The 14,091-nt window shown below is 38.3% G+C and overlaps 1 protein-coding gene across 1 annotated transcript in view; it reads right to left on the reverse strand.

Moving 5' to 3' along the window:
• Nucleotides 1-1,492: 1,492 nt before the first annotated feature.
• Nucleotides 1,493-14,091, reverse strand: part of snx17 (sorting nexin 17) — a 28,157-nt gene continuing 15,558 nt past the window's right edge. Inside the window, exons 8-15 of the mRNA XM_028604700.1 lie at nt 9,252-9,321; nt 8,517-8,609; nt 8,032-8,235; nt 4,663-4,791; nt 4,373-4,450; nt 4,057-4,131; nt 3,920-3,961; nt 1,493-3,744 (exon numbers count right to left, since the gene is read on the reverse strand). Of these exons, the coding sequence (XP_028460501.1) occupies nt 3,625-3,744; nt 3,920-3,961; nt 4,057-4,131; nt 4,373-4,450; nt 4,663-4,791; nt 8,032-8,235; nt 8,517-8,609; nt 9,252-9,321 (811 nt within the window). The 3' untranslated portion in view covers nt 1,493-3,624. The remainder of the gene's footprint in view (nt 3,745-3,919; nt 3,962-4,056; nt 4,132-4,372; nt 4,451-4,662; nt 4,792-8,031; nt 8,236-8,516; nt 8,610-9,251; nt 9,322-14,091) is intronic.

The following is a 14,091-nucleotide window of genomic DNA, read 5'->3' on the forward strand; positions in this document are numbered from 1 at the left end:
TCTCATTTTCCCCCTCAAATCTCTGAGAGGTATTTTCACATACATACAGTGCATCTCATTTTTAGACGCACACACTATGGATAACTACTGTCAATCAGTCCATCATTTTGGTCTTGACTGAAATGTGAGGTTGACCGGTTGTGGTTCCGAGTGAAATATTTTGGATGGTTTTTCCAAAACAATTTGCAACAGACATTCATGTCCCCCTTGGGATGAATTGTGTTCAGGTCAAAATTCGAATATGTCCAAATACTTGCAAATCTGGCATTTCCCTCAGCCTCAGGTGTACTTTAAATTTAGTGCTATTGTCACACGCTACACTAAGATGGTGAACATGGTAAACCGCTTAGTATCAGCATGTTTGTGCTTTCATCGTGAGCATGTTAGCATGCTGACGTCGGCATTTAGTACGACTTGCATTGCCAGACCTTCCTCCGCAGCGCTGCGAAGGAGGGTCTAGCGAGTCCACACAGCATTCTGGGATGGGAGAAAAACATGCTCTGGTTTATTGGCATTTCTTTAGACCAATCACAATCGTCTTGGGCGGTGCTAAGCGCCGGATGGAGCAACGTCATCCCTGCAAAATACCCTCCGCAAGGAACTTGTTTTGGTGGAACGTGTACGTTGAAAGGTTGTTGTAGTCGTGCACCAGAAAACTCAGATTGGACAGATAGTCTAGCTAGCTGTCTGATTTACCCTGCAGAGATCTGAGGAGCGGTTAACCATAATCCTTATAAATCCACCGGAGTTTAATGCCAACACAAAGAAAGTGGAAGGTAACGGACATCCGGCCGAAATGAAAGACATCCGGCAGAATTTCCAACGGCACCTGAACAATCCCAGAAGTGGAACGCCGTGGATATAGACTAGCATTTAGTTCAAAGCACCACTGTGCCTATGTACATCCTCCCACAGCTGCGTCAGTTTCTAAATGAACTCCAATACAACTTTGTCATTTCTCTACTGACATTTGTTTTTTTTGGTTGACAGACATATCTGCCAAAAATGATTTATCTGTGCCAAGAAAATTTTCTTGGCACAGATAAATCATTTTCAGCAGATGCGTATGTCAATAAGAAACAATACATTTCAGTAGAGAAATGACAAAGTTATGGCTGAAGTAATTTGGAAACTGAAGCAAGTGCATCATTGCGAAGTTTTAATTTTCAACTGTAAAATGTTGTTTGTGTATGTTGTGTTTATGTAAAAACTGAATTATTAGACATTAAAAGTTGGGCTATAAATAGATAAAGAATCAAAGCACTTACTTCTCAGTTCCAAATACCTTCATGAGGCGAGAGTTCTCTTTTACAGAAACTTAAAATTATTTGTAAGTGGTTGTGATGTACGGATTTATAACACTTGGTTGCTCTATAGGGATTAAGATTCTTGCCACATTACATGCCTGAGAAACCAAAGCTGCTGCCAATGAAGAATGCTAAGTGATGATAAAATAAAGTGGACAATTAAAAGACCGCTAAGAATCTCAAGATAATGTGACCTAATTTCAGAGTTTATTTTAGCATCATGACAGTTGTCCCCGACCGTACCACTAAAATCAAAATGAAAAGTAGCAGAATGAATCAAGTCAATACAATCATCATGAAATTTAACTTTTTCTGTAAAAGTGATGCTGATGAAAAATGCACTTCAATTAGGCACATACACATTTATACACACCCAGAACCTTGCAGCGTCCATGTAAGTCGTGGTATTGACCGGAATTAAGAGAATTAAAAAGAAGAGTGGTGTCCACATCCCCCTACTGTAAATACAACTTAAGACAACAGAAAAAGCACAGCAGTGAAAGAACAAGACATTTATATTGAGAACATTTTGTGTACAGTTCTGGCTACCAGTGAGAGTAAAGCTGTTGATAGGTTGGCATCGACTTACATTTAGAGGCTTCGAAACACACCGAGATGCAGCTCAACAGATGCCAACAGCAATAAAAAAAATGGAATGACGTCTTATAAAACAGCGGGATATGTTCAGTTTGTTGCCTGCTCTCCATGAACTTTGTTCTCCAGCAATTGTGATCACATTAGCCACTTCACCAAAGCACCTTTTCAACTAAATCCTCTGAGATGATTGGCACAATGTACATACACATTACGATGAACTGAAGCCCCAAAGAATGCTTCACTCGCCCGAATGCTTCACTCGCCCGAATGCTTACTTGCCCAAAAAAAGAACTAGACAAAAGAAAATCAGATGCAAAATTTGTAAACACTTTACATTTTACATTTTAACTAATAAAAGTTCCCTAAACATTATGTAAACAATAAATGTTAGTCCATTTAAACTTTTTGTTCTATACAGTTTAGATTACATTTGATCTATTTGATTACAATAAGCTATGGATGATAAAGATATTAGTAAATGTTCAGAATACTTAATTGCATGTACATAATATAAAAAGTGACAGTCATAATTTTTATGTTTATTTTGTGCAAAATGCTTTAGTAAACTATAATTTGGCATTTATGAGAAACCTTTTAAAAAATGGTTTAAAAAATAAAAACCAAAAAAAAAAAAAATCATAGATGGATTTACAAAGCCCCTTGGGGAAAGAAATCTCCACGTTTAAAGTCATGCTCAAGCTTCCACTCGAACATTCATCTCCACCTGTACTGTAATACTGTGCAAAAGTGATGGGTTTAGCAAGTGCAAGCAGCTCAGCCAAATCAACCATCTATCAAGTTCTGCAAGATTCTAGGTAACACTGGCTGACACTGACGTTTATTTGACGCTTCAACCAATGTCGAGTTAACCCACGAGGCGAAAAAGTAAAAATGAAGGCATCAGATTATTTCTGAAGGCAGTATGAGAGACTGTGCCTCAAACGCAAGCTGAATAAAAATGCTGGTATCCTGCTAAGATATTTGCTGACTTGGCACATGAGTAGCATGACACACAGAAGATCACTAACTGTATAAAAACATGACATTTTGGTATATAGCCAAGCCAAACACTGATCATCCATATAAGTAAGCAGTTGCTCTGAGAGGTCTACAGTTTTGAGATCAATTTCCACACATTCACTGGACTCTGGGTCATTTTGAGAACTTTCCATGTCCAGTTGTGCTGTATTATCACTAGTGCCAGGTCTAACTAAACATTTGGCTCTCAGGTTGAAAAGGAACATGCAGCCACTGGGGGAAGAATCCAAGATCTAGCAGGTTTTCATTATGTAGTTTATAATATATATTAATTTACTTTGTACCTCATGAATTCAACTGCATTATAAAAAAATCACATCTACTGTTGATGAAACAGTAGTCAATGTGAATGAAACTGAAGTAGGAATTTGTCAGTAACATACAAAAGCATCCCTGTTTGCGTACCTGTAGCTTTACATGCTATTTACTGTATGTTGCCACTAAGTTAATAACATAGGGACAACGGTTCAATTGAATATGATGAGTGTTACTAAAATACAAATCAAGATGAGCTTTTAGAGTCTAAAAGAAAAGGACACGGTCAAAGATTAAATGAGACCTTAAGGCAGCGATTTCTCCAGGAAGAAGCTACAATCTTGCAGAATCGGAGGCATGTGGGGCCCAATCGGCTCGGCTCAGCTCAGCTCGTTATCTTTGTTGTCCCAGTCGCTGACATCTGGGGTTACAGGTCATCATCACCGATTCCCTCGAAAGCATAGTTGCCATGGAAATCATTGCCACTGATATCATTTGCTGAGTTGGAGGCGCTGATTCCTCGGAGGGACACCGAGCTCAGCTTGGTCTAAATGGAATAATCAATAGTACTCTTAACACCGGAAATACATTGATCTATTAGAATATGTTGAAGGTTCTGGGAATACATTATATGACCCCATCATTCTGCATGCTTTGTGAACACATTGTTTTTTAGAAGCACTGTACTAATTAATAAAAAAAAAAGTCAAATCTATACTCACTGAGAGTTTGACGATTTGTTCACGGTTCGGGTCAGGGGAGTCCTGCAGTCAGAACAACAACAACAAAAAAATGATCCTATAATCTATAAAAAGTCCCAATCACATTCAAACTCAGGGCATACTATCCCATTTCTCACCAGTAGAGGGGGAGATTTCACAGCTTGCTGACTGTCTGACCGGTGGATGGAGCCATTGTGTCGTTTCCTCAGCATCTAGAAGGGGACAGTGGACAGCAGAAGAAGTAAAGAATACTTATCATCAACAGAGTATCCTGTAAATCATGAGCTTTGCTGTGCTTGTGTTCTGATCCAGCACTGAAATCTATTGACCTATTATCTCCACAATCAGCAAAATAAAAACCATTTATAGATGTAAACACAGTAAGATGGTATAATGTGTGTATTGATTGTTCAATCATTAGGATGCCATATATACATATATATTAAAACAAACCTTCTTAATGCTGCCGCCTGACTTCTTCACCATTAATTCATCCACCATAGACTGAAGGCAGATACTCATCATGATAGCCTGAAATCACAACTGTAAGTCAATACAACTGAACAGTATTGAGCACACTTTTACTTCACATCTTTCTTAGACATTTTGAAAATACATCCTACTATTTTGAGTAAAGAAGAATTGCGAGAACCAAATGCTCTGAGCATATCACAACAATTTAACGCTCTACTACCTAATGCTTGTCCCCCTACATAGACTCTTGTCTGTGACTTCTGTCCTACCTGTTGACTGGTGATGGTGACCCACTGGAGGCGGTCCTTGCTCATCAGATACTCAAAGGCCAGCTCCAGTTTGACCTCACATTTGGATGAGCTGCAGGAATTGGTGGTGCCGTTGGCTATTGGGACTTGCTGCAGAGTCGGACAGAAAGATGGAGTTATGATTTGATGTTTGGGTGGGATCATCAAAATTCATCCTCTAAATACCCCACAGCTGTCTGAACTGTTATATGTTTATTCTATTAAGGACTTTTTTTTTTTGTCTACTTATGTTTGAAATACAAGGAAAATTATAGCTGCTCCGAGCCGAGCATTTAAACTCGCAGGGAAGGTGTCCAAAGCACAATGGCTGATTATGTATAAGATGTGACATTGTGACCGTTGAGCTTTGAACTCACAATGTCCGGGTCCAAAGGACCATGCTGATCTCAGAGAGCTGCTGTATTTGTCCTGGTGATGACTCTTCTAGCTATTTGGGCTATATTTTATTGAGTCAGCCTGATGTGACTCAATAACATGATTTTCCTAAACTGCAACTGGACTGATTGTTAATCAGAATCAGTTTTTTTAATGCAGACACACATTGAAACTATGCAGGGTGGCTGTCCATAGCAAAATGCCTGATTAGATATGTGTATGCTCATCTTGCAACACCATGGGCTCGAACTCAGAACCATTGAGGCCGTAGGCGGGTTCTCAGGGAGCTATTATCTGGGTGATGTCACAAGTGGCATCTAGTAGACAAGAAAAATACTGAATTGTAAGCTGCTGTAACAAAATTAATTTCTTATTCGAAAATTCTGAGAATTTGTGTACTTGGTTAAGACACAATAGAGATGCCTGTTATTTACTTTCACAAAGATCAATATATGCCAAACTGATGTTTAAAGATACTCTATTTTGCATTGACAGCAATGTGTAGGACACAATTCAAAAAAAAATTTTTTTAAATTCACATTTTGAGATTAAATTCTGAAATTGTGCACCCCAAATCTACAATGATCTTCGAATGTTATGAATTTTTTTCCATGAACATCAAATATTTAGTTTGGAAGAAATTGCAGTCTTTGTTTACACTAATGTATGCAGTAAAACCTTTTAATGCACTGTGGGCTCAATCTTTAATAAATCCCCATAATGAGTACATTGATATAAAAATAGGTGAAATGTCCCTTTATTAGTCATTTAGTTCATGCTTTTATTATTTTGTTTTTTCACTCATTTGAAATCTCATCAGTTTTGCCCTCCTGTGTGGTAAGTTTTTTTTTTTACACAAATGCCCAGCTGACTTTAACTGATTGAATCTTCTGCCTCCATTTCCACATTTCCTGGAAAATAACAAAAAATGTTGTGTTTTTTTTTTCCAGTCAAACACACTGTATTAATGAATTACTGTGATTCACACCTACAATGGGTAGGCCTGCTCGAGCAATCACGGTCATCTGCTGAGCCGAGTCTGACAGATCCCATAAGCATCTCATGTTTACTAATCAATTACTAGGTGGCAGTCTCAACAGTAGCCTCATGCGTTAAACATAATTATGGTCTGTTATGTGGAGCCGTACTTTGCTCTTTCTGTACTCTCCCCAAATGTCTCTACGGTTTCATTTTAAAAAGTCCATTAGTTTATTGTGATGTTAGTGGAGGTGTACAGATGTACAGTACAGGCCAAACGTTTGGACACACTTTCTCATTCAATGCATTTCCTTTTTATTTTCATGACTATTTACATTGTAGATTCTCACTGAAGGCATCAAAACTATGAATGAACACATGTGGAATTATGTACTTAACAAAAAAGTGTGAAATAACTGAAAACATGTCTTCTATTTTAGATTCTTCAAAGTAGCCACCCTTTGCTTTTTTTATTAATAAGGGAAGAAATTCCACTAATTAACCCTGACAAGGCCCACCTGTGAAGTGAAAACCATTTCAGGTGACTACCTCATGAAGCTCATTGAGAGAACACCAAGGGTTTGCAGAGTTATCAAAAAAAGCAAAGGGTGGCTACTTTGAATAATCTAAAATATAAGACATGTTTTCAGTTATTTCACACTTTTTTGTTAAGTACATAATTCCATATGTGTTCATTCATAGTTTTGATGCCTTCAGTGAGAATCTACAATGTAAATAGTCATGAAAATAAAGAAACACATTGAATGAGAAGGTGTGTCTAAACTTTTGGCCTGTACTGTATACAGAGTGGGCTGTGTAGGTGCTTCCTTGTGCTGCATGCCATCAGATTTCCTTCTCGCCAATAGACTATTATCAGTTTGAATAAAGGATGCTGCTGTGTGTGTTAGGCTGGCGGATCGATCCTTGTGTGGGTTGTGTTTGGGTAATTGGACTGATCAAGATGAATGGTGTGGAGGTCAGCACTTTGAGAGAGCAGTAGGAGTAAAAACGAATGCTTGGCAAAACTCAAGACATGTGTTTTTGGTGCAGTGGTGAGAGGAGGTTTGTAAACAGGCAGCTTTGGAGGCACAGGAGCGCCTGTTGGTTTGATGGACTCCAGCCAAAGCTGCTGCATCTCTACTCTGCCGGCTCGTATTCTCTTAATAATATGGAAAGTTTCCAATTTGATTATTTCACAGCTTCGGAGATACAAGCATGCTTGAAGGTGAATTCACTAGTGCTGGGACGATATGCTTGTGTCCCAACTCGATTCTTTCATGATACATGGGCGCCGATACGATTTGTATTGCGATTTTCATTTACTGCGAATCTAGAAGTATTGCGATTCGATAGTATTGAGTATTGCGATTTTCTTTTCCTTCTTTAACAAAAACAAAAGTTGAATAATACACTACTAGAGACAATATATCATGAGACATTTCTAAAAACGAATTGTTTTCTAAAACAAATGCAAATCACATGTCAGTCTGACATTTATCAACATAACATGTTATTTTCTGCTTTCACTGTTTTGCTGGAAACCGATTTGATGTAGTCGGCGTCAGCGGGGCTGATGATAAGGTGAATCATTGGTAAAAAAAAATAAAAAAAAACAATTCTAAGAGAAAAAAAATAGATTTTAAAAATCATCGCAAAAGAAATAAATCACGATACATACGATTTTTCGAGTCTGTGCTCTTCACGGAGACTATTCCCTCTGGTCCAGAAACTAGCTGTACCTCCCATGCTAAACACACACACTAAATACAGTATTTTAGAACTTCAAAAAATACACATATATACACACACTTTAAATGTTTATACATGTTCTTCCGGATGCAATTTGAGATTTGACTACGAGGGGGGTTGCAGCGCTACACCAAATGCGATATGAATAGTTTCAATTTTTTTCGCCCCCAACCCTAGAATTCACTCATCGTCACTCTGTCACACACAGACACACACAAATCCACTCACTGAAGACGTGACTCGCCAACACCTCATGCGTGTGACCTTGAAGCTTCCCTCCTTCATCTGTTCGTTGGGCAACTTGACGTGGAAGTTGAGCTCATTGTTGCCGGCACTGACGATGACTTGGCAGCCCTTCTCGGGGAAGTCGGTGATACAAGGGTCAAACTTGATATAGCCATAATATTTGAGAGTCTGACCTAGATGGATAAACTGGGGGAAAACAAAGAAACAATTTTTTTTAGAGGAGTAACTTTTCTAAAAAAGAAAATCTGTCTTTGTCTAATCCCTGGAGACAATGAGTTTGAATTCTCTACTGGATTGGTGTAATTAAAAAATCATATCAGGGGAAAAACTAGGCTAATTGCATCAAAGAATGCACTAGATGCACCATTCTCTAAGGTCTACAGATTTATCCTTGGACAAAGACATTTCAAAGTATCAGATGGACTCAAGTAAGGCAGAATCATCTAGAAGAGATGCCCTTTGCTTACTTCTTTCTTGGAGCCTTTCTCCTGCAGTGATTTGAGCTGCCTGTCCTGGTCCTTGTTGACAAGTATCCAGCCTCGCTCAATGTCAGACACTGTCTGGTGAAGCAAAAACAACAACTGAAGTTCATCTTTCTGCACAGATGCACAAACAAAGCAGGTTTTTGGGTTTCCATGTGGGAGAAATCACACCCTAAGCCCTTCATGAAAACAATGCAGATCAGCTAACAATTACACAGAAACGTGCAAACACCATTTATTTTTCTTTGGTTTCCTCTGCTACACAACTCAACTCAGCAGTTCCAGATTTCAAATCAAACTCGCAGCCCCAAAAATGCTTAACAAGACAACAAAACACAGTTCTCGCAGCAAAGGGAATACGCTATTAATAGGGTCAGAGAGGAACACAAAAAAGGTACAGAGTTCAAGGTGTTGTAAAGTCAAAACAAGCTGATATTGCAATCAGATAACGGAGGGTCCAGGGGATGGACAAAAGCATTTGGCAGCCCAGGGATGAAGCAGCACTTGATTTAGTTTTCTTGGTGTGATGCTGGCACCAGGCAAGTTCAATAAAACACAAAAGCTGCGAGATGTAAACAAACCCAATCACGTCTAATTTGGATTTTCTTTTTGGTTCCACATCTGAAGGGAAATTTAATTGAAAAGATTTTGTTTTAAATCACAGTTTCAGCTGAAAATAAACAAGAGCGTCTGGTTTACCTGCGTAATCAAATGCCTTACCTGGGCGTACAACAAATTCAGGCCAACTCTGTTGTCCATGACATCACCATCATACGCCATGTCCCAGTAGCTGCAGAAACAAAGGCACAGTCACTCTTTCCAAATCTATATCTAAACATAAATTAGAAGAATTAACAAAGTGGCACAGGTACAATTGGCAATTTGTTTGAATGAGAAAGCCTAACTCTATAAAAATACAATCATATTTGGCCATGTGCCACGGAAAATATAATTTCCTATTGCTCTGTCTGCACACCAAGCACCACTACATAGCATAGCTGTCCTGTGTGAACAATGTATCTCAAAAAACAATCAACTTTTTATGAGTTAATCAGCTTTGTGATGATGCATTTTTTTAATATAGTTTGTAAAATGTTTATTTAGTTTAATACACAAAGCAAGTGTGTCAGCAAAATTCTAAATCACAAAATTTGAAAAATCTATAATCAACTTTGATACAGTTACATTAAATATACACATGAATTAGTACTTTGCCAAATCAGTGAAATGAGAGTGACTTGTAGACTAAATTCCTCAACTCAGTGTCAATGAAGCAACAGTGTAAGAGCATTCATCTCAAGGATTATTTCCTGTAGAGGTTGAAGGGCAGTTGGTCTGCTGAAGGAGATGTGAGACAGTACAGTTTGTGTTGTATTAGAGGCTATTGCTGGTACTTCGGAGCATAAAGATGTGTAGGTGCCGGAGGGCAGCCTGAGGAGTAGAGTGTGACGTTAAAAAAATAAAAAATAAAATAAAAAGCATGAATTCAGTTTATAGAGAGGGATCAGAACTGGAACCACATATGAAAATGGCCCAAATCTGATAGATAAAAGAGAAAGAAAGACTGGGAAAGATCATGGCTGGCCAACCACTCAGTCTTACTTGAGAAAAAAATAAAAATAAATTAGGATATATTTTGCACTCAATGTGCGATTTAAGATACTTCACTTCCATGTGTTTTTATAACTTAGGCCCTGGGTGGGAATTGTCTTTATTTAACTGACACTGATTTCATACAGAAGTTTAAAATTATTGTCTGAGGCAGAGTACTGAATGTTTTATCCATGTATCGTATGCTCTTCGGCAAGAATCTCATTTCATTCATGTCTCTCAACACTTCACTGCAAGAGTGAAATTTAACATGTTGTAAATGCATGAGACAAGGGCTGTTAGAAGATATAGTTAGAAGTTGTTCAAGCAGATGTAAAGCATCTTGCATGGACACATCAGCAATTCAAAGCAGGTAACAAGAGAGAAAGAGGATGGAGAAAGGTTCGGGGAAAAAGAGAGTAGTGGAAGATGTGTGTTGGAGAGTGCTTTTATTTTGCTGCTTTAGTTTCAATCAAAAGTGCACTGAAAGCCCCTGTTGAGTCATATGGTCTTTGTTTGAATTACCTTTGTGCATATACAGGTTACAAATTACTATTATCCAAACTTTTGCATTGTAAATATATAAGTGGTTATCAATATATTGCTGCTGACCTACATAAACTTCCACTATGATTCATATTCCTGTTTTTATTTCATGAATACTTTGCTCTGTAACGCTAACACAAACAGCTTGAAAATATGTAAATTTAATGTTTTCACTGAAAAGAGACGACATTTCCTCCATTTTTAGCATGCACTTTTAGCCAAAAGGAGCTTTTCAATTCACTGACCTGAGGGCTATTTCACAAAACCTAAATAGCGGATTAAGCCGGGATTTCCCAGTTATCCTGGATGACTTAAGCCTTGACTCGTTTTCACAAAAGCAGAAGCACCCAAGTTACCATGGAGATTTATTCTGTGCAGCTAGCCTGCTCCTGACCAGGCTAACAGCCAGGATGTATTAATCCTGGCACCTTTTCTGTTCACTCAGCAGTGGTTTTACCTTATTTAGTTTATTATTATTATTATTATTATTATTATTATTAACATTGTGACTATTATTTTAAAAATGATTCATGCGACAGTCGGTGCGGTTACATTGCTGAATGAAGACTGCTGTTCATATTGTTGTTAGACGTTTGGTGAATATATTATGGCAATTGTTGAGATGATTAGAAAAGGCTGATAAAGTTTCAAATGTGTTTTAAATGAAGTCAGTGATGAAGGGCAGTATTTAAAGTGCTATACTACATGTGTGTTTCTATAGTGGTTCTAACAAAGGCAGACTGGTCAGAGACCAATAGAGATTTATTTATTTTTCTATTCTTTAATAATAAAGGATCATGTATATTGCTCTTCCTCAATTTGGGTTCTCTCCAGTAAACTGGGACTATAATTTGGGAAGATTGTACAATTATAAAAACCTATCCTAGGTCATGTCCAGTCATGTTTACAGTGTGCATTGAGTTTATCACTTAATTATCTTCATAATTTCTAGATTTTGGAGTCCAACTTTTCAGGGTCTTTCTTTTCTATGTCCATATATACGAGGAAGCAAAGCATATTTGGGAAGAAGCAAACATGCTATAATAAAAATTAAAAGAAATTGTGTGGCAGACAATAGCGAACGGACTGAATGATAGTCTAACAATATACATTTACGAACCACTTCTTTTAACTGAAACCATTCTGCTCACTTTTAATACTTTTTAAAGTGTCATGACGGGGTCATGTCACTCTTATGTAGATACCTTCAAGTAAAGTGTCACCATCTATTTTTAGGATACGTACACATTGAGTTGGTCCGCGATTGTTTGCTACGTTTTCTCTCGCTGTTTCATCACAGCGGCCGTGTTTCTTACAAATAATGTGTTTCACTTCATCAAACTTCCATAAGAAGCTGCTGCTCACTCCATGTAAAGTATGCACAATGCGTATTCTCCATTTTAGCAATCTGTAAATCTGTGATCGACCTCGCGGTCTGTTAAGGAAAGCCATGAATGCGCATCTATGCGAATTACTTCAGCCTGGCTCGACCTAGTCGCTTCTCCTCAGCCTGGCTTGGCCTTCGTGAAACGTACCGAGCCAGGATGCACATATTAGACTAGGGGTCAAGCCTTGCTTTATCAGTTATCCTGGATTTATAAAATTCTACTTTTGTGAAACAGACCCCAGATCCTCCCCTGGATCTCATACAGTGGGGGTCTATTTTGAACTTGTTAGTTCTACATTCATTCTTTCCTCGCTGCTGTACACTCCACAGCCACAGAGAAACTAGGTCAGGAGTACTAAGACTTTCCTTGAGGCAAAAAGAAAGTAAACATCCTGTGTACCTCAGTCAGTGGGAGGCAGGGTGACGAAAGAACAGACACACAAGGAAGTAGGAAAATGTTGTGGAGGGAAACAGTCCCTAACTTCAGGCTTGGTGGGAAGGCAACATCAGTGTTTTCTATGCATAGAGTTTGTTTGGGGGGCCCACCCAGGGATATTTTTCATATTTCTGCAATTTGTGTGACATGGAGCTCTTGCTGACAGATGCTCATTTCCCTGTACAAGCAGCCCTGACCCCTTCCCTCTCATAACAGGCAAAGTTGTGCATTTTTATCTGTAACTTAACCATTTTCAGAAAAGATAAATAGACCAGAACCACAGGGTATTTCTGTAAAGCCAAAGTAAATATTGTTTCAATACACCATGTGGGTGTGTGTTGTTGGATTGGCAGTTACTTGGTTAATTAGTAAGCTTTATACTGAAGTTTAAAGAAAGAGTTTTGTTTCAAGTAGCTGGGGATGATTTGCGTCTAAAAACTATGGTTTTAGTTTTAAACAGTCCTCGTGTCTTGGCCAGGATAGCTCAGTTGGTAGAGCGGGTGCACATATTCCTCGACGCAGAAGGTCCAGGGTTCGAGTCCGACCTGTGACAATTTCCTGCAATTTCCTTCCCCTTCTCACAACTTTCCTATCAATTAAAGGCGGAAATGCCCAAAAAATAATCTTAAAAAAAACAGTCCTCGTGTCTGTGTCAGGGAGGAAGTCACCCACCTTCCTCTCTCCAAATACATTCTCAACACTGAGCATCCACACAATCCTAATCAACAGTTCTTAAGAAATACAACCTTTTTAAATGATTTAATGTTCAAATTTGGTTGAGAGACTACATCTGACACATCATTGCAATTTTTGAGGCTATTTGTTTCTCTTCAAGTTTCATGCTGTCAACCTAGCTCTAGGTCAAGTCATCGAAAATTAGCTATTTTAACTACTAATGTTTAACTAAACTAATGTTTACTATTAACCATTAACTGTTAATCTGTCAATGATCGTTGAAGATAAGTTGAAATATAATAGTAAATGACCTGTCTGATCTGAGCTTATTGGTTGGTTAAGCTTCTAGTTGTAGGTTATTGTCAGTTTATAGACAGTAACTGAAAATTGCAATGACAGGACAATTTGGTCGTGATAAGTTTAATAATGTACTCAATCAATTGTGCTTTTCTGCAGAACTTTTCTGGTGTAACAGTCGAATGTACCACGTGTCTAGTCATGACTACTAATGTCCTTGGCAAAATAAACAGTAGAACAAATGACTCCGATCTCTTTTCCAAATTAACTGCCACTTTGTAGAAGATGGTGAACTCAGATAAGCAGCCCGTGGTTGGGCTAATCGCTGCTCTGAGACATTAAGAACAAGTGCCTCCCTGCAGATAAGCAATGAAATTAGCAACACCCAGAATAAAAAAAGAAAACCGAGCGCCTTACTGATTGACTGATTTAAATTACACCAAGTGCAGCAGATTAGTTAGTTAATGCACTGCTTACCAAAACAGAAATATCTGACCTGCTTCTTTACAGGATTAGATAAGTAACGCATTAATACTCTGGACAATGAATCACAGCTATGATTAAATGTGGAGGAGAACACTTTGAGACGAACATGATACAATTCAAAGTCATGATGCGAGCAGGTGGTG

The sequence above is a fragment of the Perca flavescens genome, chromosome 18 (genome assembly GCF_004354835.1).
Source record: "Perca flavescens isolate YP-PL-M2 chromosome 18, PFLA_1.0, whole genome shotgun sequence".
In the NCBI taxonomy this organism is placed as follows: Eukaryota; Metazoa; Chordata; class Actinopteri; order Perciformes; family Percidae; genus Perca; species Perca flavescens.